Raw genomic sequence first — 25,576 nt, 5'->3', positions numbered from 1 at the left:
ACTCTTTACTCTAGAAAGACCTTAACTGCATTTTTCCCCAAGCAGATGATTCAAGTTTGCATCACTTAGCAAATTAGTTAACAAGTTTTAAGCAATCTTATCCTGAGGTTTAATTTTCTTTTCTAACCATTTTAAGGCCCTAACTACGTGATTTTCAAGTTTATCCAAGTAAATTCTCAGTAATGGGCCACATAAATATATTACTGAGGATTTGTAGAGTATTATGTTATAAAAGACTATGTAACATATAAGGAATTAGAAATTATCTAATTATTTACTATGTGCTTCAAATATAGCTGAGCTCACTAAAAGGCTCTTGTTTATATACATAAAGTTTCCAGAGAGAAAACAAAGATTAAGACCATTAGAATTCCAGGTATTACAATGTGTGAATTCTCTGAAAACAGATGTTTTCCAACTATATTAAGAATAGGTGGGTTAGGGACTGCCCTGGCAGTCCAGTGGTTAAGACTCCGCGCTTCCACTGCAGGGAGCATGGGTTCACTCTCTGGTCAGGGAACTAAGATCCCCGTATGCTGCAAAATAAATAAATAAATAAATAAATAAATAGGTGTTAAGAATAAGGTGGGTTACATGATATTTTTTCAAAAACAGCTGTTGACTCTAAACGAATATTGTTAAAAAAAAAAAGAGCAGTGAAGATTATAATGTGTATGTTGAATATCTGGCCAGGCTGTACCTGAAATAGGCATGAAATTCATCAGTTAACTCTCTGGTTCAAGTCAAATTATTCAACTACCAGTAAAATATTCTTATTACTGGCATATATTAGGTGAAAAAACACTACGTTATGTCAAACCTTACTTGGAAACTTAACATAAGTCAAATGGGGCTGGGGGATGATATCCCCCTAAACAAACAGATGTCGCTAGCGTCTTCCAAGGTAGGTGACTCTTACTAGATGTAGTGCTTTTGAATTGCTGAACATATCATTCAATAGGAGAGCAAGTTGGTGTTGAACGATGAACTGCCCACGACAATATGAGAAATATATAACCTGATGACTTCTTACAACGTCCAGAGTACGTCCCAGTTCGAGCCATCATTATCTCTTGCTTGGATAACTATTGCAGTGACTGCCTAAAGATCCTGCTCTACCTTTCCAACGACATAGAGGCCAGGAAAAACTAAACCAGATCATGCTGCTCCTCTGCTAAAAACCCTCCAACAACTCCCTTCTAACTCAGAACTAAAACCAGAGGTCCTATAGAATCTGACTCCTGTGACCTCTCTGGCCTGATCTGCCACTTTTCCTTTGCTCACGAGCTACAGGGCACACTGTCTTTCTTACTATTTCTCTAAATGGCCAGTATGCTTCTAATTCAGGGCCTTTGTAGTTTCTAGTCCCTCTGCCTGGAAATCTTTTCCCCAGCTGCTTGCATGGCTTGCTCCCTCCCTTCCTGTTCTCTGCTCAGAGGCCATTTTACCAATGTGGCTTTCTCTCATCACCCTACATAAAACAGCAACCCTCTCCCTCCAAACCAGCATTCTCTATACTCCTTAACTGGTTTATCATCCCCATCTAACACATTTTATATTCTTCTTATTGCTTTTGATCTCTCTCTCCACACCTTGAGGCCAGGGACACTGTCTATTTTGTTCATTGCTGTATCTCTAGCACCTAGAACAGTCCCCGGCATATTGCTTAACAAATCTTTGTTTAGAGAATGAATGACTCTGGCACCAAAATTATTGTCTTCCCGCTGAAAGGAACCAGACTCCTTAGAGAAACTGCTGATTCTAGGATTGGGACAAACAATGAACATGGAAAGTCCAGAATATCTTGTCAAATTAGAAAGCAAGAATGCTATCAAAGAACTAGAGTTCTATCAAATGGACTTAAAGAAGATGATGAGACAGCCTGAGCATTAATAATAATAATAACTACAAAGGACTGAAATACTTCAAATAAGTTAACATGAACTCACAGTGATCCTGGAATTTAAAAAAACCACATTGATCATCTTTAGAGGATGCTACGGAAACAATTCATTATTTTAAAAACCTGTAAAATTTAATAAAGAGGAAAAAATCAAGCTTTACAATGTATCACCTGATAACCAATCATGTTTCTACTATATTCGCTCACTCCCCTGCCGTCTCTGAACTATCCTGAAGCAAATTCAAGATTTATCATTTAATCCATAATATTTCAACATCATTTCTGAGAGTACTCTTTTTAAAAATCGACCCATAATACCATTATCACACCTAAAATAAAACAAAAATCTCCTTATCATCATCAAATAAGCAATTTTCCAATTTACTTCTGATTAACCTCTGTATTAGTTTTCTCTCGCTGCTGTAACAAATTACTAAAACCTCATTGACTTAAAAACAGCACAAGTGTATCATTTTCCAGTTCTCCTACACTGATATTACCAGGCCAAAGTCAAGGCGTTGGCAGGGCTGAGTTTCTTCCTGAAAGCTCTAGGGAAAATCCATTTCCTTGCTTTTTTCCAGCTTCTAGAGCTGCCCAAATTCCATGGTTCATCCACCATCTCAAAGCCAGCAGGTTGAGTCCTTCTCACACTACAGCACTCTAACCCTCTCTTTGCTTCCCTCTTCCACTTTTAAAGGCCCTCGTGATTACAATGGGCCCACCAGGATAATATCCCTATTTTAAGGTCAGGTGATAAACAATCGTAATTCCATCTGCATCCCTAATTCCCCTTTGACATGCAATATAACATATTCACAGGTTCTGGATATTAGAACATGGACATCTTTGCAGGGGCATTATTCGGCTTACCACACATACCCAACACAATATTAATCAGGATCCAAATAAGGAAGGTCCATATACTACATTTGGTGTATGTCTCCTAAATCTTTTAGTCTGTAATCCTTTCCATCTCCCCACTCCTTGCAATATACATGTAGAAGAAACTAAGTCTCTAGTTACATGTTTATGTGTGTATTTGAACTTTTTTTATAGTAAAAAGTTAAAGAAAAATTTTATACATATTAAACTGAATTGTTTCATCTTTACAACAACAATATAAGGTAATATTATTACTATTTGATGGGTCAGGAATACAAAGCTCAGAAAGGATAAGTGATTTGCCCAAAGACACGTACAGCAATAAAATGAAGCAAACATTTTTTGAATAACTACTATATACCAAGTAATGCGCTAGGCTTAACTGCTGCAAATAAGACAGATAGGATTTCTGCCCTCATGGAGTTTAAAGAAGGTTACAGACCAGTAATTGGTCAATTATGTTATAGTGGGGTTAGTGCTAGAATGATGGAAAGATAATCAGTTTAATTACAGATATCCATTCAGTCAAGTGTATACTTGCAGCCTATGGTGTGGCAGGTACTATGTCATACGCAGGTACCCAGTAGAGTAGGTGTACATGTTTTGCCCTTTCCCCCATAGAGCTCAAGCCTTTTTTTTTTTTTTTTTTTGAGTTGGAGGTGCTCGTGGTTCATCTAAGTATAGACAGTCTACTGAATATATGAACTCAGGAAAAAGATCTGAGCTAGAAGAATGATTCAAGAGTTATCAGCATATTGATAACAACTGAGGCTGTGGGAATAAATGAAATTGTTCAGGGAAAGAGTGGCATGAAATAGAAAAGCTCCTAAGGTACAAAACAAATGACAGAAATACTTTGGGAACAGAGAGAGAGGTAGGAGAAAAACCAGGAGAGTGCATCATGGAAGCCAAAGAAGCAGAGTAGAGAACATGGGATCCAAAACCAATTCTATCTGACTCCAAAGCCTATGTCCCTAAGCATTCGTTCACCATATATTTATTATGTGCTTACTATGTGCCAAGCTCTTTGCCAGGCACTACCTTGACCCAAGAAAATATGAAGGCAGATCTTCTTGACTGTGATCTAAACGTGGAAGTACTAACTTCTAGACCAGTTTAGAAGGAGGGGATAATGATAATGATGATTATCTTCTGCTATTTTAATTTTCTTAATAAGGCTGCTACAGTAAACTTAGGAATACTGTATGAAAGTATTAGTTTTCTTATTTGCCCTGGTATGCCTAACATCTTAGATTATCACTTTTAAGTCCTTCATGTACCTGTAAAAGATAAGTTTATGGGCTTCCCTGGTGGCGCAGTGGTTGAGAGTCCGCCTGCCGATGCAGGGGACACGGGTTCGTGCCCGGGTCCGGGAAGATCCCACATGCCGTGGAGCAGCTGGGCCTGTGAGCCATGGCCACTGGGCCTGCGCGTCCGGAGCCTGTGCTCCGCAACGGGAGAGGCCACAACAGTGAGAGGCCCGCGTACCGCAAAAAAAAAAAAAAAAAAAAAAGATAAGTTTATTACAGAGATCTAACTTTCTTTTCCTCGACCTGGCTGCCCATCCTTTTCAGCCATTATAATTAATGGCTTCAAAGTTCTTAAAATATAACATATGGCTATAAAGCTAATTCTTTATGTTTTGAGAAACATTTCAGAGAAATTATATAAACTGCTTCAGAAAGGGAAATATAATTATAGATCTAACGCTTTTGCTAAAGACAAAGAGGCCTGAAGCATTAAATGTTGAATCCATTTTTGTTATACAAACTATATGGATGTAAATATTTCAACTACTATATTTGAATTAAGAGAAAGCAACAGAGAAAGTTATAACAGTAAATCTATGGATAACCATAAAATATGTTTTAAGAATCCTGTAATATTTCATTCTCATTAAGTCAGAAATAAGGCTGAAATTAAGAATCTTAACATTCTCCCTCAAAAGAAAAAGGACAGATGTTTACAGCCTGGACCGAGAAGTCATACGTGAGGTTTTATGGTGTGAAAAACAACTGGCTCTACCACAAGGGATATTCCTGTTATAAACACTGAGGCTAATGGTGTCCTCATATATATAACTGGGCTACATCAAAGTGAACTCTGACACTCTTGGGGAGATACAGCATTATAATTCAACATCTCAGAGAATATGTTCACGAAGGTATGGTAGAAATTTTACACATACTAAATTGAGTAGCAGTGATGGCAACACACTTGCATATAATCACGGGCAGCAAGCGCGTTCTTCTCTGTCCTGTCCCCAGCCGCCTCAAATAGATGGTGGCCATGAGAAGCATAGAATCTGTGCGTCTTGTCTGTCAAGCCCCTTATGTTGAAAGCATAAACAACAGTCTACTCTTCATAATCCAGGCATGAAATCATAACCAGTAGAAATAGAAAAGGTTTAATGTTGAGCCAAGATCTAGGATCAGAGGAAAATGCATTCTAGAGAGGTTTGTACAACCTTTGTTAAGTGGAATCAAAAATTTTTTAAATTCAGTGATTAAAAGCAAAATTGGACAGATTAAACTATTATCATTTCCCTAAGCAGTGGAGAATGCTGGTATGTACACCATAAAGAATTGGAACAGGTGCGCCCAAGCCTCAAAGTATCGAATATTTCCGCAACTTCAGGAGGTTTGTTTCTTCCATTAGCAACCAGCCTTTCAACTCTTAAGAACGCAGATTAAACTGGATCTCGGGTGTCTTAATTAAAGTGAGTGTGGGGACTTGGATTAGGTTTTCTCTTCTTTTTCAATTTTTTGCTTCACACGTCATTAAAATTCGGGATACACAGACTTGCCTTTATCACCCTACTAACTAACCTTACATAGAAAACTTTCATTTGGTCAGAGTTACAACTAAAAGAAACACAGTCTGTGCCTTGTAAATAAAGATAACAGATCTTAAAAAAATCTGTTTTTGTCAACATTCTATTAAAAACCAACAAATTATTTATCACTTACAGAGTTTTCTAAATCATCTCAATACCACTGTTCCAATTTCTAATTTTATAATGGGAAGACAAGACCATGCTCTAATCATGGGCACTCAATGTGCTTCATGCTGAGAGAGAGGCATGGGGGAGGGAGGGAGGGAGAGAGAGGGAGGGGAGGGGGGAAATAAAGTAAACGAAACAAAATCAGATAAAATAGTTTAAAAACCCCACAAATCTGAGGAGTGATTCATGACCTCAGGCATGCTAAAGAGGATCGCTGGTAAACTCATACTGACTGTGTAAGCTAAGAATTTATTTAAAATATTAAAGTTGTAGAATTTTACTCATATTTGAATGAGAAAACCATAAGGACATATATTAAAATTATTTATACTCACATTATGTCTAGAGTTCTCACATATTTTATTGCCAAAGTAACATGAAATCCAAATGGGCTTGGCTTTTTACCATTTTCCCACCAAGTTTCACCTATTTATTTAAGTGAGAAAGCAACCTAGTCTTAGAAATAAAGGAGAAAGTGACCTCAGACTTGAGGGCTCATATAAATAGGGTTCTTTTAAGGTAGGCAAAACAACTGAAGCAGAAAGGGAAAGAAAATTTAAGAAGACCTCCCCATGTCAAACAATACCAAACATGTCTCTAAATGATGAATACAAGTTACTGGAAAATGTAAATCCTCGGATACGCCTTACGTTTCTATTACTACTATTAATTCTCTAAGGTATCTTTCTCAATTAAAGTCATTAGATCTCTAAAATAAACAAAATTATATTATCATTATCCAAAGTTATGCTTGAATTTCATATCTTTTAAAAGCAGAGAACATTGCTCAGCTGTTTTATGCTGGAGGGAGCAGTATCTCTAGCATAATGACTGATGTTAAGAGACACTTGGGCTCCTCGTTCTTTTAATTTCTAGTTGTGTGAACTTCGAAATTCCATCATTTGGGGACTTAGTCTCCTCATCTGTAAAACAGCAAAAATAATAACTACCTCAAAGTGTGAGAGGGTTAAATAAGGTACTATAAGTGTTTACTTATAGTTCCTTGAATGTGTAAGAAATGCTTCATAAATGTCAATTATTTTATACTCTGACATAAGATCTTAACATGGTTAAAAGAAATAAAGTATCCACTCATTTAAGAGCTACCTAGTGGGCACATTCAATGTTTTAGATCTAGGAACTCTTCTGGTATGAAAGATACACCCAAGAATAAGATACCTGCCCCTGAAGAATTTATCTTCTTATGGGTGATGTTCACAATCAAAGTGAACACAGTGCTTTAGGATTAGTGCCTGTCAAGAGTTCTCATGACCCCCAATAAAGTGTGCATCTACTATGCAGAATTATCAAGCATAGTTTTACTTATTCCTGTGGTTTAAACCTAGTGTTGGTAATTCTTTTTCTGTAAATGGCTAGAGAGTAAATATATTAGGTTTTGTGGGCCATATGGTTTATGTTGCAACTACTCAACTCTGCCACTGGAGCACCAAAGGAGCCACAGACAACATGTAAATGAATGAGCATGTCTGTGCTCTAATAAAACTTTATTTACAAAGACAGGTGGCGGGCCAGATGTGGCCAATGGCCATAGTTTGCCACTGCCTGGTTTAAATCATATGCATTAATAATAAGAAGTAATAATTCTCTCTTTAAAAATTTTATCAAAGTAGAGTTGATTTACAATGTTGTGTTAATTTCTGCTGTATAGCAAACTGTCTCAGTTATGCATATATATTCTTTTTCATATTATTTTCCATTATGGTTTATTACAAGGTAATGAATATAGTTCCTTGTGCTATACAGTAGGACCTTGCTGTTTATCCATCCTATATGTAATAGTTTGCATCTGCTAATCCCAAACTCCCAGTCCTTTCCTCCCCCCACACCCCCTCCCCCTTGGCAACCACAAGCCTGTTCTCTATGTCTGTGAGACTATTTCTGTTCCATAGGTATGTTCATTTGTGTCATATTTTAGATTCCACATATAAGTGATATCATATGGCATTTGTCTTTCTCTTTTCTGACTTAAGGGAGTAATAATTCTTTATGAAAAGCATATGTGAATAAATCCAGGTATCTTCCCTTACAAAAGATTTAATATTTTAATCTCAGGATGAGATGAAAATGGGGAGAAAGAAGAGCTTTCAACACAGAGCACTTGCATCAGAGCTGGGAAGGTTCCAACATGGGAAAAAATTCCAGTAAGAGGATATTTAAAAGAAAAAAAAAAAAAAAGAGGGCAGTTCATGGCTGCTACTTTTATTTTTTCCTATATCAGAGCCATAATTCTAAACAAAAATATATTTGTTACATAAAGAGATAGAGCATATTTATATGCTTCACACCATGGTTTTGACAATGGACAGCTCCAGTCAGGCCTTTACGGCAAGTGGACTGTTTAGTTTAATGATGTCAAAATGCAGGGGAGCAGATGGCAATAAAACATTATTAGAAGAGATGAAACATACGCAACTGGTAGCAGTTTACTTATTCATATCAAAATTTAAAAATGGAACCAATAAATCTATCCATCTTAGCTAAGCAAATCTAGTTATCTTGATTTATTACTGCAGCCTAAAGCCTACAATGAAATTTGGGATGGTTGTAGAAACAGTAATTTCCTTTCTCACCCCTATCTTCTTTAGACTTCAAATAAAATATAGAATTTATATCCACTTATAACTGAGATGCACATCACTCAGTCTTTGATCTAATCAGATCTCACAGATACATTCGAGTCTTCCTTGAAAAAAACAAAGAATACATCAGATCTCCCCAAAGCTCTGTCCATAGTGAATAAAGACGCTTTTTCTTATTGCTAAAACGTAGCATACACCAGAGGCAGGGTATGATAAAGGTCATATTAACTAGAATCTTAGCTAAATTTTTAAAATGTAGTTGAGATGCAATGAAAATGTTACTTGAAACAGATCTCAGTAATTGCTAGTTACCTAGTTTATCCGCACTATGCAATCCTTTCTAGACTATCCCAAAGAGAGTTAGTTCTCCCTAAATATATTCACTGATTTTATCCTGTAATACAGAAAATTGCACTATTTAGTCAAAATACCTGGGTTCAAATCACTATAGGCCTCTGAACAATTCTTTTGACATTTCTCAGACTCTGCCACCTCATTGGGAAAATGATGTCCATTTAAAATTTTAATGACACTCTCTTACTGTACACTCTGAATAAAAAGATACTTTTAAAAGCTGAAAGTATTACAAAAACATAATTTTTTTTTACTAGTGATCAATGATACCCACCATTTTACTGTTAAAAGAGGATATCTGTTCCCTTCGAGTCTACCAACTACAGCCTTGAGTTCCAAATGGCCAAATGATGAGTACTCCACAAAGACAGGATGCAACAGAAACTAAAACTAACTAAATATTCATTTTGAAAGCAAGTTTGTGCCTTTTTCCCTTTTTCATTTGACCAAAATAAATTTACTATGTTACTAAAAGATCTTCCAATGATCCCAACTTTTCTATTTATAGCTTACTTGCATTGTGCTTCTTCAAAACACAATTCATATTTTAAAAAAGAATCACCAACTTTTACAAGTCTCACTGTCAATTATGAGTTGTTGTCTTCACTACGCATATTAAAATTGCTCCATAAAGAAAAAAGCAATTTACTAATAAAAAGCCTATATACATATTACAGGTATCCCCGGCACTGTTCTAAAATGCTATAAGAACTGCTAATGAAAACAGAAAAAGGAAAAATTTCAGCACAGCTAGATAACACTAACTACTGTGAAAGAAAACATAACAAAGCTTTTTATTTGCAATGGCCCTATGAAATAAGGTCACACTGCTTTCTACAGAAAATGGTGATTAAAGTATTAGCCAAGACTATATAGCTCCATGATTTTCTGAGTAAGAAATTACAAGTTATTTATTAAAAACTTATCATAGGGGCTTCCCTGGTGGCACAGTGGTTGAGAGTCCGCCTGCCGAGGCAGGGGACACGGGTTCGTGCCCCGGTCTGGGAAGATCCCACATGCCGCGGAGCGGCTGGGCCCGTGAGCCATGGCCACTGGGCCTGCGCACCCGGAGCCTGTGCTCCGCAATGGGAGAGACCACAACAGTGAGAGGCCCGCATAACGCAAAAAACAAAACAAAAACAAAACAAAAAAACCCCAACTTATCATAATGTTAACACATTGAAGTATTATTACAAATGCTCTCAAAATCAACATATTTTGAAAGTGGGAAAGAAGGAAAAAGCCTGTAATTAATGAAAAAAAACCCTGAAAGCCTATTTACGGACTTAAAGCTTTCAGAACTACATACAAATAACAACATGAGTATTTAATTTTTTTTTTTTTTTTTTTTTTTTTTTGCAGTACGCAGGCCTCTGTTGTGGCCTCTCTCGTTGTGGAACACAGGCTCCGCCACCAGGGAAGCCCCATCATAATCTTTTAAACACATTAACACTATCATGATCTCTTAATCATGCAAATCTGACTGTGTCACTTTCCAACTTAGGAATCTTGTAATGGCTTCCTTTCAGCATCAATCCACACTCTTTTACTTTCAAAGCCCCTTCTGACCAGCCCCACTAACCCATCCAGCTTTCTTTCCAGCCACTATACCATCCTGGATATACTGAACTATTTGCCCTTCCACCAAGAAGGCAAGTTCTCTGACAGCTTTTCGGTATGTTGTTCTCTCTCCGTCTTGGCCTCTTCCTAAAAATATTCAAGGAACACTGACTTCATACAATTTTACTTTAGGCACAAACATGAACACTGTGTTCTTGCATAAAATACGACTCCACTATAAACAAATACTTACTACACCTCAAGACTGTATCACTGGAACATTATTGGCCTCTTTCTCCCCTTTCCATTGATCCAGACCTCCACGCCTTCTGGATCTTGTTTTCGGATTTAACTCTTTGTATTTACCTTGAGGTTTTTTTTTTTTTTGATTGGTTTCTGTTACTGGCGTTTTGCATCCAAGTTAATTTGTCCATAGTGACAAGGTGGGTGAATATCCCTAATATTTCCTCTGCATTCCACTGCTTGGTTACTTATATGCCATTAAGTTTCCAAATTTTTTGAGAAAAAAATTCTTGTGATACAGCTTCGGATCTATTACTAATTTTTTTTAATTACTGGAAAATACAAATAAGAGTACTAGTTACAGTATTGCTAATGTTCCCAACTTTTAAGGTTTCTGGGTGTTTAATGCTTCAAGGACAGTGGAGTCCCCTTCTCCTTTACCAATGTGTATAGTTCTTAATGGCAGCCATTGGCAGATAGCACGTCCACCTTTGTTCAAGGACTGGTGCGGGACTTTCAAGTCTGATAGGAGGAAAGAACAAAGCCTGGAGAATTCCTCAAATCATGTGAAGATGTCCAAAATAAGACAGACTAACCTATCCACCCACTCACTCACTCACTCAGTCACTCATTGACATTTACTGAGGGCCTATAAAGTGCCAACTATTGGGTAAGTGCCATAAAACAAAGATTAGTAAGACTTGGTCCCTGTCCTTAAGGGGATCTGAAAACAGTGGTAAAATACACATATGTAAACGACCAGAATGAACATGATGAATGTTATAACAAAGCAATCATCAAAATTTTGTAGGAACACAGAGGAAGAATAGGCAACTATTTAGAAGGCTCAAGAAAGGTTCACAAAGGATATGACACCTGGTCTTAAAGAGTGAAGAGAAAATTTCAGGGGTGGAAGGTGGGAAAGCATTTCAAATAAAAGGAGCCTCTTGTACAAAGCTCAGACGTGTGTGCCTGAGGAATGGTATGAACTCATGAGCTTGAGTGTGGCTGGGCTGGAGGGACCATGAGGAACGACATTACAACATGTAGCTGGAGGAGAGGCTGGCACGAGGATGTGAGAGGCCGGTAAGCCCTGTTAAGAAGCCAAACATTTAATATGTGGGCGGCAGAGCGCCCAAAACATTTTCAAGCAGGGAAGTCACATGAGGAGAACTGTTTTATTGGATGCTAACAGTGCAAGTTATTAATACTATCATTAAAAGGAATAAAGGGCTATAAACTTAACCTCTCTTGAGTTCCCTCTATGGACCAAGCACTTCAATATATTTATATAATTTGAGCTTCCCAACAATGCTCTAGTGGACTTCCTGGACACTTATTTTAATAGATCAAGAAATCGAAGGCTCAGAATCCTCCATCTGGGGAACATTCCTGGCTTTCTGAAATTCCTACCCCAGAGGGCAGGGGTACCTATACTTTAGGCCCCTCCAGTCAACAAACTGTGATGAACAATAGGCCTGGAGGAGCTTCAAGATGGCGGAAGAGTAAGACGCGAAGATCACCTTCCTCCCCACAGATACACCAGAAATACATCTACACGTGGAACAACTCCTACAGAACACCTACTGAACACTGGCAGAAGACCTCAGACCTCCCAAAAGGCAAGAAACTCCCCACGTACCTGGGTAGGGCAAAAGAAAAAAGAATAAACAGAGACAAAAGAATAGGGACGGGACCTGCGCCAGTGGGAGGGAGCCGTGAAGGAGGAAAGGTTTCCACTCACTAGAAGCCCCTTCGTGGGCGGAGACTGCGGGTGGCGGAAGGGGGAGCTTCTGAGCCGCGGAGGAGAGCACAGCAACAGGGGTGCGGAGGGCAAAGCGGAGAGATTCCCGCACAGAGGATCGGTGCCGACCGGCACTCACCAGCCCGAGAGGCTTGTCTGCTCGCCCGCCGGGGCGGGCGGGGGCTGGGAGCTGAGGCTTGGGTTTTGGTCAGAGCACAGGGAGAGGACTGGGGTTGGCAGCGTGAACAGAGCCTGCAGGGGGTTAGTGCACCACGGCTAGCCGGGAGGGAGTCCGGGGAAAAAGTCTGGAGCTGCCGAAGAGGTAAGAGACTTTTTCTTGCCTCTTTGTTTCAGGGTGCGCGAGGAGAGGGATTCAGAGCGCTGCTTAAAGGAGCTCCAGAGACGGGTGCGAGCCGCAGCTAAAAGCGCGGACCCCAGAGACGGGCGTGGGACGCTGGGGCTGCTTCTGCCGCCACCAAGAGGCCTGTGTGCGAGCAAAGGTCACTGTCCACACCTCCCCTCCCGGGAGACTGTGCAGCCCGCCACTGCCAGGGTCTAATGACCCAGGGACAACTTCCAGGGGAGAACGCACAGCGCGCCTCAGGCTGGTGCAACATCACTCTGGCCTCTGCTGCCGGAGGCTTGCCCCGCCTCCGTGCCCCTCCCTCCCCCCCCCCGGCCTGAGTGAGCCAGAGCCCGCGAATCAGCTGCTCCTTTAACCCCGTCCTGTCTGAGCAAAGAACAGACACCCTCAGCCGACCTACATGCAGCGGGTCCAAATCCAAAGCTGAACCCCGGGAGCTGTGCGAACAAAGAAGAGAAAGGGAAATCTCTCCCAGCAGCCTCAGAAGCAGCGGATTAAATCTCCACAATCAACATGATGTACCCTGCATCTGTGGAATACCTGAATAGACAAGGAATCATCCCAAATTGAGGAGGTGGACTTTGAGAGCAATGATATGTATATATATTTTCCCCTTTTTCTCTTTCTGTGAGTGTGTATGTGTATGCTTCTGTGTGTGATTTTATCTGTATAGCTTTGCTTTTACCATTTGTCCTATAGTTGTTTTTTTTTGTTTGTTTCTTGTTTTTTTTTTAGCATAGTTTTTAGCATTTGTTATCATTGGTGGATCTGATTTTTGGTTTGGTTGCTCTGTTCTTTCTTTTTTTTAATTACTTCAAAAATTTTTTTTTACTTTTTTTTTTTTTTTTTTGCTGTACGTGGGCCTCTCACTGTTGTGGCCTCTCCTGTTGTGGAGCACAGGCTCCGGACGCGCAGGCCCAGCGGCCATGGCTCATGGGCCCAGCGGCTCCGCGGCATGTGGGATCTTCCCGGACCGGGGCACGAACCCGTGTCCCCTGCATCAGCAGGCGGACCCTCAATCACTGTGCCACCAGGGAAGCCCTTTTTCACTTTTAATAATTATTTTTTATTTTAATAACTTTATTTTATTTACTTTTGTTTTCTTTCCTTTTCTTTCTCCCTTTTATTCTGAGCCATGTGGATGACAGGGTCTTGGTGCTCTGGCTGGGCGTCAGGGCTGTGCCTCTGAGATGGGAGAGCCAAGTTCAGGACATTGGTCCACCAGAGACCTCCTAGCTCCATGTAATATCAAACGGCAAAAATCACCCAGAGATCTCCACCTCAATGCCAAGACCCAGCTCCACTCAACGACCAGCAAGTTACAGTGCTGGATACCCTATGCCAAACAACTAGCAAGACAGGAACAAAACCCCACCCTTTAGCAGAGAGGATGCTTAAAATCATAAGGTCACAGACACTCCAAAACACACCACCAGATGTGTACCTGCCCCCCAGAAAGACAAGATCCATCACATCCACCGGAACATAGGCACCATTCCTCTCCACCAGGAAGCCTACACAACCCACTGAACCAACCTTAGCCACCGGGGGCACACACCAAAAACAACGGGAACTACGAACCTGCAGCCTGCGAAAAGGAGACCCCAAACATGGTAAGTTAAGCAAAATGAGAAGACAGAGAAACACACAACAGATGAAGGAGCAAGGTAAAAAGCCAGCAGATGAAACAAATGAAGAGGAAATAGGCAGTCTACCTGAAAAAGAATTCAGAGTAATGATAGTAGAGATGATCCAAAATCTTGAAAATAGAATGGAGAAAATACGAGAAACGTTTAACAAGGACCTAGAGGAACTAAAGAGCAAACAAACAATGACAAACAACACAATAAATGAAAATTTAAAACTCCAGAAGGAATCAATAGCAGAATAACTGAGGCAGAAGAACGGATAAGTGACCTAGAAGATAAAATAGTGGAAATAACGACTGCAGAGCAGAATAAAGAAAAAAGAATGAAAAGAATTGAGGACAGTCTCAGAGCCCTCTGGGACAACATTAAACACACCAACATTCGAATTACAGGGGTCCCAGAAGAAGAAGAGAAAAAGAAAGGGACTGAGAAAATATTTGAAGAGATTATAGTTGAAAACTTCCCTAATATGGAAAAGGAAATAGGTAGTCAAGTCAAGGAAGCGCAGAGAGTCCCATACAGGATAAATCGAAGGAGAAATATGCCAAGACGCATATTAATCAAACTATCAAAAATTAAATACAAAGAAAAAATATTAAAAGCAGAAAGGGAAAAACAACAAATAACATACAAGGGAATCCCCATAAGGTTAACAACTGATCTTTCAGCAGAAATTCTTCAAGCCAGAAGGGAGTTGCAGGACATATTTAAAGTGATGAAAGGGAAAAACCTACAACCAAGATTACTCTACCCAGCAAGGATTTCATTCAGATTTGAGGGAGAAATTAAAACCTTTACAGACAAGCAAAAGCTAGGAGAATTCAGCACCACCAAACCAGCTTTACACCAAATGCTAAAGGAACTTCTCTAGGTAAGAAACACAAGAGAAGGAAAAGATCTACAATAACAAACCCAAAACAATTAAGAAAATGGTAATAGGAACATACATATCCATAATTACCTTAAATGTAAATGGATTAAATGCTTCAATCAAAAGACACAGACTGGCTGAATGGATACAAAAACAAGACCCATATATATGCTGTCTACAAGAGACCCACTTCAGACCTAGGGACACATACAGACTGAAAGTGAGGGGATGGAAAAAGATATTCCATGCAAATGGAAATCAAAAGAAAGCTGGAGTGGCAATTCTCATATCAGACAAAATAGACTTTAAAACAAAGACTATTACAAGAGACAAAGAAGGATACCACATAATGATCAAGGGATCAATCCAAGAAGAAGATATAACAATTGTAATTATTTATACACCCAACATATGAGTGCCTAAATACACAAGGCAAACGCTAACAGCCATAAAAGCGGAAATCAACAGTAACACAATCATAGTAGGGGACTTTAACACCCCACTTTCACCAGTGGACAATCATCCAAAATGAAAATAAATGGAAACACAAGCTTTAAATGATACATTAAACAAGATGGACTTAATTGATATTTATAGGACATTCCATCCAAAAACAACAGAATACACTTTCTTCTCAAGTGCTCATGGAACATTCTCCAGGATAGATCATATCTTGGGTCACAAATCAAGCCTTGGTAAATTGAAGAAAATTGTAATCGTATCAAGTATCTTTTCCGACCACAACGTTATGAGACTAGATATCAATTACAGGGAAAAAAATCTGTAAAAAATGCAAACATATGGAGGCTAAACAATACACTACTTAATAACCAAGAGATCACTGAGGAAATCAAAAAATACCTAGAAACAAATGACAATGAAAACACAATGACCCAAAACCTATGGGATGCAGCAAAAGCAGTTCTAAGATGGAAGTTTATAGCAATACAACCATACCTTAAGAAACAAGAAACATCTCAAATAAACAACCTAACCTTACACCTAAAGCAATTAGAGACAGAAGAACAAAATAACCCCAAAGTTAGCAGAAGGAAAGAAATCATAAAGATCAGATCAGAAATAAATGAAGAAGAAATGAAGGAAACAATAGCAAAGATCTATAAAACTAAAAGCTGGTTCTTTGAGAAGATAAACCAGAAGATAAACCAAAATGGATAAACCATTAGCCAGACTCATCAAGAAAAAAAGGGAGAAGACTCAATAGAATTAGAAATGAAAAAGGAGAAGTAACAACTGACACTGCAGAAATACAAAGGATCATGAGAGATTACTACAAGCAACTATATGCCAATAAAATATACAAGCTGGAAGAAATGGACAATTTTTAGAAAATCACAACCTCCGAGATGGATCCAGGAAGAAATACAAAATATAAACAGACTAATCACAAGCACTGAAATTGAAACTGTGATTAAAAATAATCCAAAAAACAAAAGCCCAGGACCAGATGGCTTCACAGGCGAATTCTATCAAACATTTAGAGAAGAGCTAACACCTATCCTTCTCAAACTCTTCCAAAATATAGCAGAGGAAGGAACACTCCCAAACTCATTCTACATGGCCACCATCACCCTGATACCAAAACCAGACAAAGATGTCACAAAGAGAACTACAGGCCAATATCGCTGATGAACATAGATGCAAAATCCTCAACAAAATACTAGCAAACAGAATCCAACAGCACATTAAAGTATCATACACCATGATCAACTGGGGTTTATCCCAGGAATGCAAGGATTCTTCAATATACACAAATCAATCAATGTGATACACCATATTAACAAACTGAAGGAGAAAAGCCATATGATCAACTCAATAGATGCAGAAAGAGCTCCTGACAAAATTCAACACCCATTTATGATAAAAACCCTCCAGAAAGTAGGCACAGAGGGAACTTACCTCAACATAATAAAGGCCATATATGACAAACCCACAGCCAACATCGTCCTCAATGGTGAAAAACTGAAACCATTTCCACTAAGATCAGGAACAAGACAAGGTTTCCCACTCTCATCACTATTATTCAACATTGTTTTGGAAGTTTTAGCCACAGCAATCAGAGAAGAAAAAGAAATAAAAGGAATCCAAATCAGAAAAGAAGAAGTGAAGCTGTCACTGTTTGCAGGTGACATGATATTATACATACAGAATCCTAAAGATGCTACTAGAAAACTACTAGAACTAATCAATATGTTTGGTAAAGTAGCAGGATATAAAATTAACGCACAGAAATCTCTTGCATTCCTATACACTAATGATGAAAAATCTGAAAGTGAAATTAGGGAAACACTTCCATTTACCATTGCAACAAAAAGAAGGAAGTACCTAGGAATAAACCTCCCTAAGGAGACAAAAGACCTGTATGCAGAAAATTATAAGACACTGATGAAAGAAATTAAAGATGATACAAACAGAGCTTCCCTGGTGGCACAGTGGTTCAGAGTCTGCCTGCCGATGCAGGGGACATGGGTTCATGCCCCAGTCCAGGAAGATCCCACATGCCGCGGAGCGGCTAGGCCCATGAGCCATGGCTGCTGAGCCTGTGCATCCGGAGTCTGTGCTCCACAACGGGAGAGGCCACAATGGTGAGAGGCCCATGTACCACACACACACACACACAAAATATAAAGATGATACAAACAGATGGAGAGATATACCATGTTCTTAGATTGGAAGAATCAACATTGTGAAAATGACTATACTACCCAAAGCAATCTACAGATTCAGTGCAATCCCTATCAAACTACCACTGGCATTTTTCACAGAACTAGAACAAAAAATTTCACAATTTTTATGGAAACACAAAAGACCCCAAATAGCCAAAGCAAACTTGAGAAAGAAAAATAGAGCTCGAGGAATCAGGCTCCCTGACTTCAGACTATACTACAAAGCTACAGTAATCATGACAGTATGATACTGGCACAAAAACAGAAATACAGATCAATGGAACAGGATAGAAAGCCCAGAGATAAACCCATGCACATATGGTCACCCTATCTTTGATAAAGGAGGCAAGAATATACAATGGAGAAAAGATAGTCTCTTCAATAAGTGGTGCTGGGAAAACTGGACAGCTACATGTAAAAGAATGACATTAGAACACTCCCTAACACCATACACAAAAATAAACTCAAAATGGATTAAAGACCTCAATGTAAGGCCAGACACTATCAAACTCTTAGAGGAAAACATAGGCAGAACACTCTATGAAATAAATCACAGCAAGATCCTTCTTGACCCACTTCCTAGAGAAATGGAAATAAAGACAAAAATAAACACATGGGACCTAATGAAACTTAAAAGCTTTTGCACAGCAAAGGAAACCATAAACAAGACCAAAAGACAACCCTCAGAATGGGAGAAAATATTTGCAAATGAAGCAACTGACAAAGGATTAATCTCCAAAACATACAAGCAACTCATGCAGCTCAATATCAAAAAAACAAACAACCCAATCAAAAAATGGGCAGAAGACCTAAACAGACATTTCTCCAAAGAAGATATACAGATTGCCAACAAACACATGAAAGAATGCTCAACATCATTAATCATTAGAGAAATGCAAATCAAAACTACAATGAGATATCATCTCACACCAGTCAGAATGGCCATCATCAAAAAATGTAGAAACAATAAATCTTGGAGAGGGTGTGGAGAAAAGGGAACCCTCATACACTGTTGGTGGGAATGTAAATTGATACAGCCACTATGGAGAACAGTATGGAAGTTCCTTTAAAAACTAAAAATAGAACTAACATATGACCCAGCAATCCCACTACTGGGCATATACACTGAGAAAACCATAATTCAAAAAGAGTCTTGTACCACAATGTTCACTGCAGCTCTATTTACAATAGCCAGGACATGAAAGCAACCTAAGTGTCCATCAACAGATGAATGGATAAAGAAGACGTGGCACATATGTACAATGGAATATTACTCAGCCATAAAAAGAAATGAAACTGAGTTATTTGTAGTGAAGTCAATGGACCTAGAGTCTGTCATACAGAGTGAAGTAAGTCAGAAAGAGAAAGACAAATACAGTATGCTAACACATATATATGGAATCTAAGAAAAAAAAAAGGTTATGAAGAACCTAGGGGCAGGACAGGAATAAAGACGCAGACGTAGAGAATGGACTTGAAGACATGGGGAGGGGGTAGGGTAAGCTGGGACGAAGTGAGAGAATGGCATGGACATATATACACTACCAAATGTAAAACAGATAGCTAGTGGGAAGCAGCTGCATAGCACAGGGAGATCAGCTTGGTGCTTTGTGACCACCTAGAGGGAAGGGATAGGGAGGGTGGGAGGGAGGGAGACGCAAGAGGGAAGAGATGTGGGGATATATGTATATGTATAGCTGATTCACTTTGTTATAAAGCAGAAACTAACACACCATTGTAAAGCAATTATACTCCAATAAAGATGTTAAAGAAAATAAAAAGTAAAAATAAATAAAAATAAATACAAGGTTAAAAAAAATAAAAATGAAAAAAAAAAACCCAGTAGGCCTGATCTAGCAAAGCACTGCTTATATTCTAATGAATTGGTCATTCTCATTTAGTTTATATAATTAAACTAAAGTTAGAAAACTGATGTGCATCAAACATATAGTCCTTTATAACTTTAAGACTGGATTTGTGAAAAAACATCTGACTATATTTGGTAAGATAGTAATATTTTATATATATACTTGTATCAAATGAATTAAGTTTACCTAAGCTGGTATCTATAACCTAAACAGAATCTAGAAAAAATATTACATAGCAAATTAGGGCACCTTCATAAACACAGGAACGTATTTTTAAACTTATATGATTAAATTTATGAACTTTTAAAGAATATCTAACTACTTATTGTATATAATATGAAGGTTTTGAGCAGTAAAAAACCTATTAGACATACAAATATAGTGAATTAAAATATTAGTATAAAAAAGTACAAATCCTCAATTCTGAAAAATATCAAGAAGAATCTCACCTTTTATGTATTTTTCTAGATCAAGTAAACAAGTAAACATTTGTAAAGGGACTACTGCATCTGAATTATGGAAGTATTACCAAAACACAGGGCAAGTAGGCAGAAGTATTGCTAGCTGACTTAAAAACTCAAGCATAGATTCTCACTTCTTTTGTATCTTGATACTTTCATGTAGACTATGAACTTTTTAACACTTTGCATCTTAAAATATTTCTCTCTTTGTCAGTCACCGGCAAGCTTGTGCATGTGTGGTGGTGTACATTAAAACCATATGCCCAAGAAAAAGAAGAGGATCCAGTCTAAACCATAACACTGTTACATACACACCTAGTTCCTATTTACCAACTGGTATTACGTTACTGTCTTCTTGAAAGACTTCTGGATACACAGGTTATACTACACCACAAGTGAAATGATCTAAGATTTAAAGTCAGAATTTCAATGGAGGTAATAGAAACCCCGACAGGTTCAGAATACACTTGTAGGTCTTAAAATTTCAATTAGCCCCTTCAATGCAGTCTTTTTTTTTTTTTTCGGTTATCATTTCAAAACTAAATTAGTCATCCCAAATAGACAAAAGTATGACTAAAAATATCCAAAATATATGTTAGTACGTGTGTATAGATATATACTTACATACATATATATAATCTAAAGCCACATTTTCATAACATGATACCTACCTTTAATATGTTAAGATACTTCATATAGTAGAATATTCTGATATTTTCTATTCAATTTCATTTTTTAATGAAAATGCTGGCTATGATCCATTAAACTGTTTCATAATCAACTAAACAGGCCACAGACTGCATTTTAGTGATTCTAATCCCATCCTTCCCGCTCAACTGTAGAAATTACTTTAAAATGACATTATTAGTGGGGCTTCCCTGGTGGCGCAGTGGTTGAGAATCTGCCTGCCAATGCAGGGGACACGGGTTCGATCCCTGGATCTGGGAAGATCCCACATGCTGTGGAGCAACTAAGCCTTGCACCACAACTACTGAGCCCACGTGCTGCAACTACTGAAGCCCGCGCGTCTAGAGCCCGCGCTCCGCAACAAGAGAAGCCCCCGCTCGCCGCAACTAGAGAAAGCCCGCACGCGGCAACGAAGACACAACACAGCCAAAAATAAATAAATTAAATAAATAAAATTTAAGAAAGAAATGCCTTAAAAATAAATAAATAAAATAAAATGACATCATTAGTGATAGGCATGTTTGGGTGATGGTAGGAAGGTGGGAGAATAAAAAACCGTTTTTTTTCTCCCACTTTACCCACACTAGAGCACAGTTGTGAATTATCAAGAGAAAGACACCGGAAGTTCTCAATGTGAGAGAAGCACTGCCACCTGCTTAGCACTTCATCTGAGTCCACACTAGTGCAGTGACGTGCCTTTGTAGCTTTTGCACCCTTTGGTCGGAACTGTCCTTTTCATGGGTGAGTTGTGAAGAACATAAGAACCCATCATGTGACAGTTACCACCTTCTTAATCAAAAGAACTTTTCCCATTTGCATTAGGAAGCCCTTGAAACTATTTATCAAAGACTAAGAGTAGATTGTGGGGTGTTGTTTTGTTTTGGGTTTTTTTTGAAATATGGTATACTGTTAGGTAGAGTAGAATAAAAGAAACTGAGTGACTGGGAATTCTGTATTTATTTTACTATTTTTACAAAATAGCATAAAATAAGTAACTTTTACATAACATAAACTAAGTGCCAGTTTGTGGCACCCAGAGCAAGATAAACAGCAGGAGATCTGCAAATATTTTCTGATTTGAGCTAAGCATCATGATGTAATTCAACTAAGACTTCACAATGGCAAAACATTTTCTTTCAACAATAATTAATGCTTTACGTTATATAATGTATAATTTTCTATCCTGTTCTAGTTTTGCTCAAATTAGATTCAGCTATACCTTCTGTAAAAAGATTAATATTTTAAATACTAACCATGTGAATCATAATTATAGTTATTTACCTGCTTTGATTATTAAATTAGACTGAGAGAAAGAAGGATTTGATCGCCCTCTTGTGGTAATTTTGCTGTAGTGTATCCTCCAGGAGTTCCACGTCAACTGGAATTTTTTCTTTTTACTCTAGTAACAGGCAGAGTGGTCTTCTGTCCATAGTTTCTGAATTTCCAAAGGCACTACATATACTTTCTGTCCTTCACAGTACATATACTTTGTAGCCTCCCTTCAGTTTCTACCTCTGAAATTGAGCCTTTTCCTTGCTCTTAAAACATTCTCCTGTTCCCTTCCAATTACCATACCAAAAATTTTTTTTACGAAAGTTGCTTCCAGTATTCTAATCACATACAAAATAATTACAGCAACTCTCCATCGACATAGATGAGCTTTAAGTAAATGGAGATAATTAAAAATGTGTGGGGCTAAGGTGTCAGCATTTTTTCCAAGAGGACAGGTCTTGCTAAGTCAATTAATAGTCCAGAAATTTCAGAGGCTAATGATATTAGTCTAAATAGTTTAAGTTTTCAAAAGTAATAAAATAGCCTTTTCTTTAAAATAGTCTAGATCATATGCAGTAGCCTTTCCTCTTTCTCCCACAGCACAAAGCTTTGAGCTTCTTTGCAAAATTAGTAATGGTAATTCAAGAATATACAAAATGACACTACGAAATAAATTTTAACTATATAAAAATTCATGATTTCTTAAAGATAATTTACAATAAGTGAAGTTAGTGTTAATGTATCTAAAAGCTATAGAAAATACAAAGATGGATTCCTAATTAATTACAAGTTCACTTTTTCCACTCTTGCGAACTGTAAAAAAAAATGTTCTTAAATAATAAATGACCAGGCTTCCCTGGTGGCACAGTGGTTAAGAATCCACCTGCCAATGCAGGGGACACAGGTTTGATCCCTGGTCCGGGAAGATCCCACATGCCGCAGAGCAAGTAAGCCCATGAGCCACAACTACTGAGCCCGCGTGCTGCAACTACTGAAACCTGCACACCTAGAGCCCATGCTCTGCAACAAGAGAAGCCACTGCAATGAGAAGCCCGCACACTGCAACGAAGAGTAGCCCCGCTCGCTGCCTGGGCACAACAACAGAGACCCAATGCAGCCAAAAATAAGCAAAATAAAAAAATTTTTTAAAAATAATAAATGACCTATTTTTAAAGCTATCGTATTTTTCAAAGCAGCCCCTTGTGTATTCAATCAATACTCATCCCAAAACTGATGAGGGAAGACTAGAAATACATAGGGGATTAGGTTAAAAATGTTCCTTCTTTGCAGAGGAACCAGAACTTTCAAAAGCAGGGTAGCATGGCATGTTTTAGTAACTGAAGATACTTTACTAAAACCCAGCACAGATTATAAATTGGGAGCAGCAGGAAATGAGCTTGAAAAGTTAGCAGGGGTCAGAGTGGCAAAGGTCTTAATGATTAGTGAAGGAGGGGGAAACAGTCCAGCACCCGAAGCAGGAGAGTGACCTGAGCAAGTGAGAGCTTTAGAAGATCACTTGCAGGAAGGACAGACTGACAGGGTGAGAAGGAGACGGGGAAATTAGTTAGGAGCTGTTTGTAAAGACCAGGGCCCGAACCAAGCCAATGGCTGTGACCACAAAGAGGAGAAAAGAAATTTGAGAAACGCTAAGATGTGGAATCATTAGGTATTAGTTACTGTGGGAATATGGGGGCTTCCATTCTAGCTTTGGCGCCTGAGTGACTGTGACGTCTCCAGAGACAGGTACGATATTTTCAGACACACTGCACTTGAGGTGCCACCTGGAAACAGTAAGGAGGTCGACAACTTTGAGGGTACGGAGATCAGGAGAGAGAGGACTGTAAATTATCAGTGGCTGGGCAGTAAAAGGAGCCTGGATGAGAGATCATTCAGGGAGAGTGTAAAGAGTGTAAAGAGGTAAGACTGAGGGTGGGATAAGCAACATTTAAGTATAGTCCCATCTTCCTCTTAAGAGAGGTACTTTCGTCCTATAACCATAACCTTCATTCACGTTGGGAGAAGCATTTAGTCTCCTTCCATTTTGCAGATCAGAAAACTGAGGGTCAAGGTTAAGTGACTTTATTTAAAGCTATTTATCTGTAGAAGTGAATGAAAACTCAGGTTTCCAGATGGAGCCCAAGGACAGGAAGCAAAAGACCTTTCTTCAATAATTGTTTGACGGCAGCAAGTGCTTCTGTTGTTATTTTGTATACATGATCAAAACTAAAATGTTGTATTTCCAAGGCTAACCTTCCAACAACATAGTTTGTTAATAAGACCCCAAATTTACAATTGAACCCATGCCTCCTGGGTAATCTAGGAAACCAGGCAACACTCTCAAATCTATAATTATAAATAGTAAGTGGCAACACACACAGAGAATGTTTATGAGACACTTCAGAGAGGAAAATAGCTGTACCTACTTTTCCCAGTCCTTTGTAAATCTTAGATCGTTGAGAATGGGTTTCATCAGTGAATTCTATCACATATCCCAGAAAACATTTTCATAATTATACTTAAATGCAAAAAGCAAGAAATTTCTTGGGCGTAGTACCTGCTTGGTTGGGCCGTTGCCAGCTCGGTGACTTGATGCCACCGGTGGACCCTAGAGGCTTGAAGGCGGCAGCAGCGGTGAGCCCGGCCACCCCTGGTCTGGCCGAGCCTGGGCTTCCGGGCCCCTCAGGCGTGCTCCCAGCTGCAGCTGCTGCGGCGGCCAGCGGCTGAGAGGGCTCCTGGGCGCTGCCGGAGAGAAAAGAAGGAAACGTTTCTGGTGATGCGCTAGCGATCCAACTTAGCAACGATTCGTTCTTTCCTCAATTTATTAAATCTCTAAGGAAAACGAAAGTACATATATACACTACCAAACGTAAAGCAGATAGCTAGTGGGAAGCAGCCGCATAGCACAGGGAGATCAGCTCCGTGCTTTGTGACCACCTAGAGGGGTGGGATAGGGAGGGTGGGCGGGAGGGAGACGCAAGAGGGAGGGGATATGGGGATATAGGTATAAGTATAGCTCATTCACTTCATTATACAGCAGAAACTAACACACCATTGTAAAGCAATTATACTCCAATAAAGATGTTAAAAAAAACCCAACTAATTAATTAACTGATATTTTAAAAAGAAAAACTCTAATACTATGACTGAGGGGCTGTGTTTTTTTAAAACAGAAAAAAAGAAAAAGGGAAGGAAAGGAGTCAGACTGCAGTTCTTTCAATGCTTTGGAAATTCTCTTTAAAAAGTTCTACCATGAGAAATGAGGCACTGAAAAACGTATACAGCCAATCCTTTTAAATAAGAAGCTAATTTCCTCTACCTCAACGTTTCAGAAGGGTCATCTAGATTAAAACAATTAATTATTGGAGACTCCCTGATCATTTCTATGAAATGGCACAGATGCTCTTTTCCTCTTCTCCACATTCTTCTA

The 25,576-nt window shown here is 38.7% G+C and overlaps 1 protein-coding gene across 2 annotated transcripts in view; it reads right to left on the bottom strand.

Annotated features, from left to right (window-relative positions):
* The window catches only part of PDLIM5 (PDZ and LIM domain 5), a 217,039-nt gene that overhangs the window by 27,003 nt on the left and 164,460 nt on the right, over positions 1-25,576 (bottom strand). For both annotated transcript variants that reach the window (XM_081228028.1, XM_081228029.1), the window contains one exon: positions 24,704-24,888. In XM_081228028.1, the coding sequence (XP_081084154.1) occupies positions 24,704-24,888 (185 nt within the window). The remainder of the gene's footprint in view (positions 1-24,703; positions 24,889-25,576) is intronic.

The sequence above is a fragment of the Mesoplodon bidens genome (assembly GCF_964165515.1).
Source record: "Mesoplodon bidens genome assembly, chromosome: 1".
Taxonomy (NCBI): Eukaryota; Metazoa; Chordata; class Mammalia; order Artiodactyla; family Ziphiidae; genus Mesoplodon; species Mesoplodon bidens.
The sequence above is the reverse complement of the archived record's forward strand: the minus strand, read 5'-3'. Positions and strand labels throughout refer to the sequence as shown.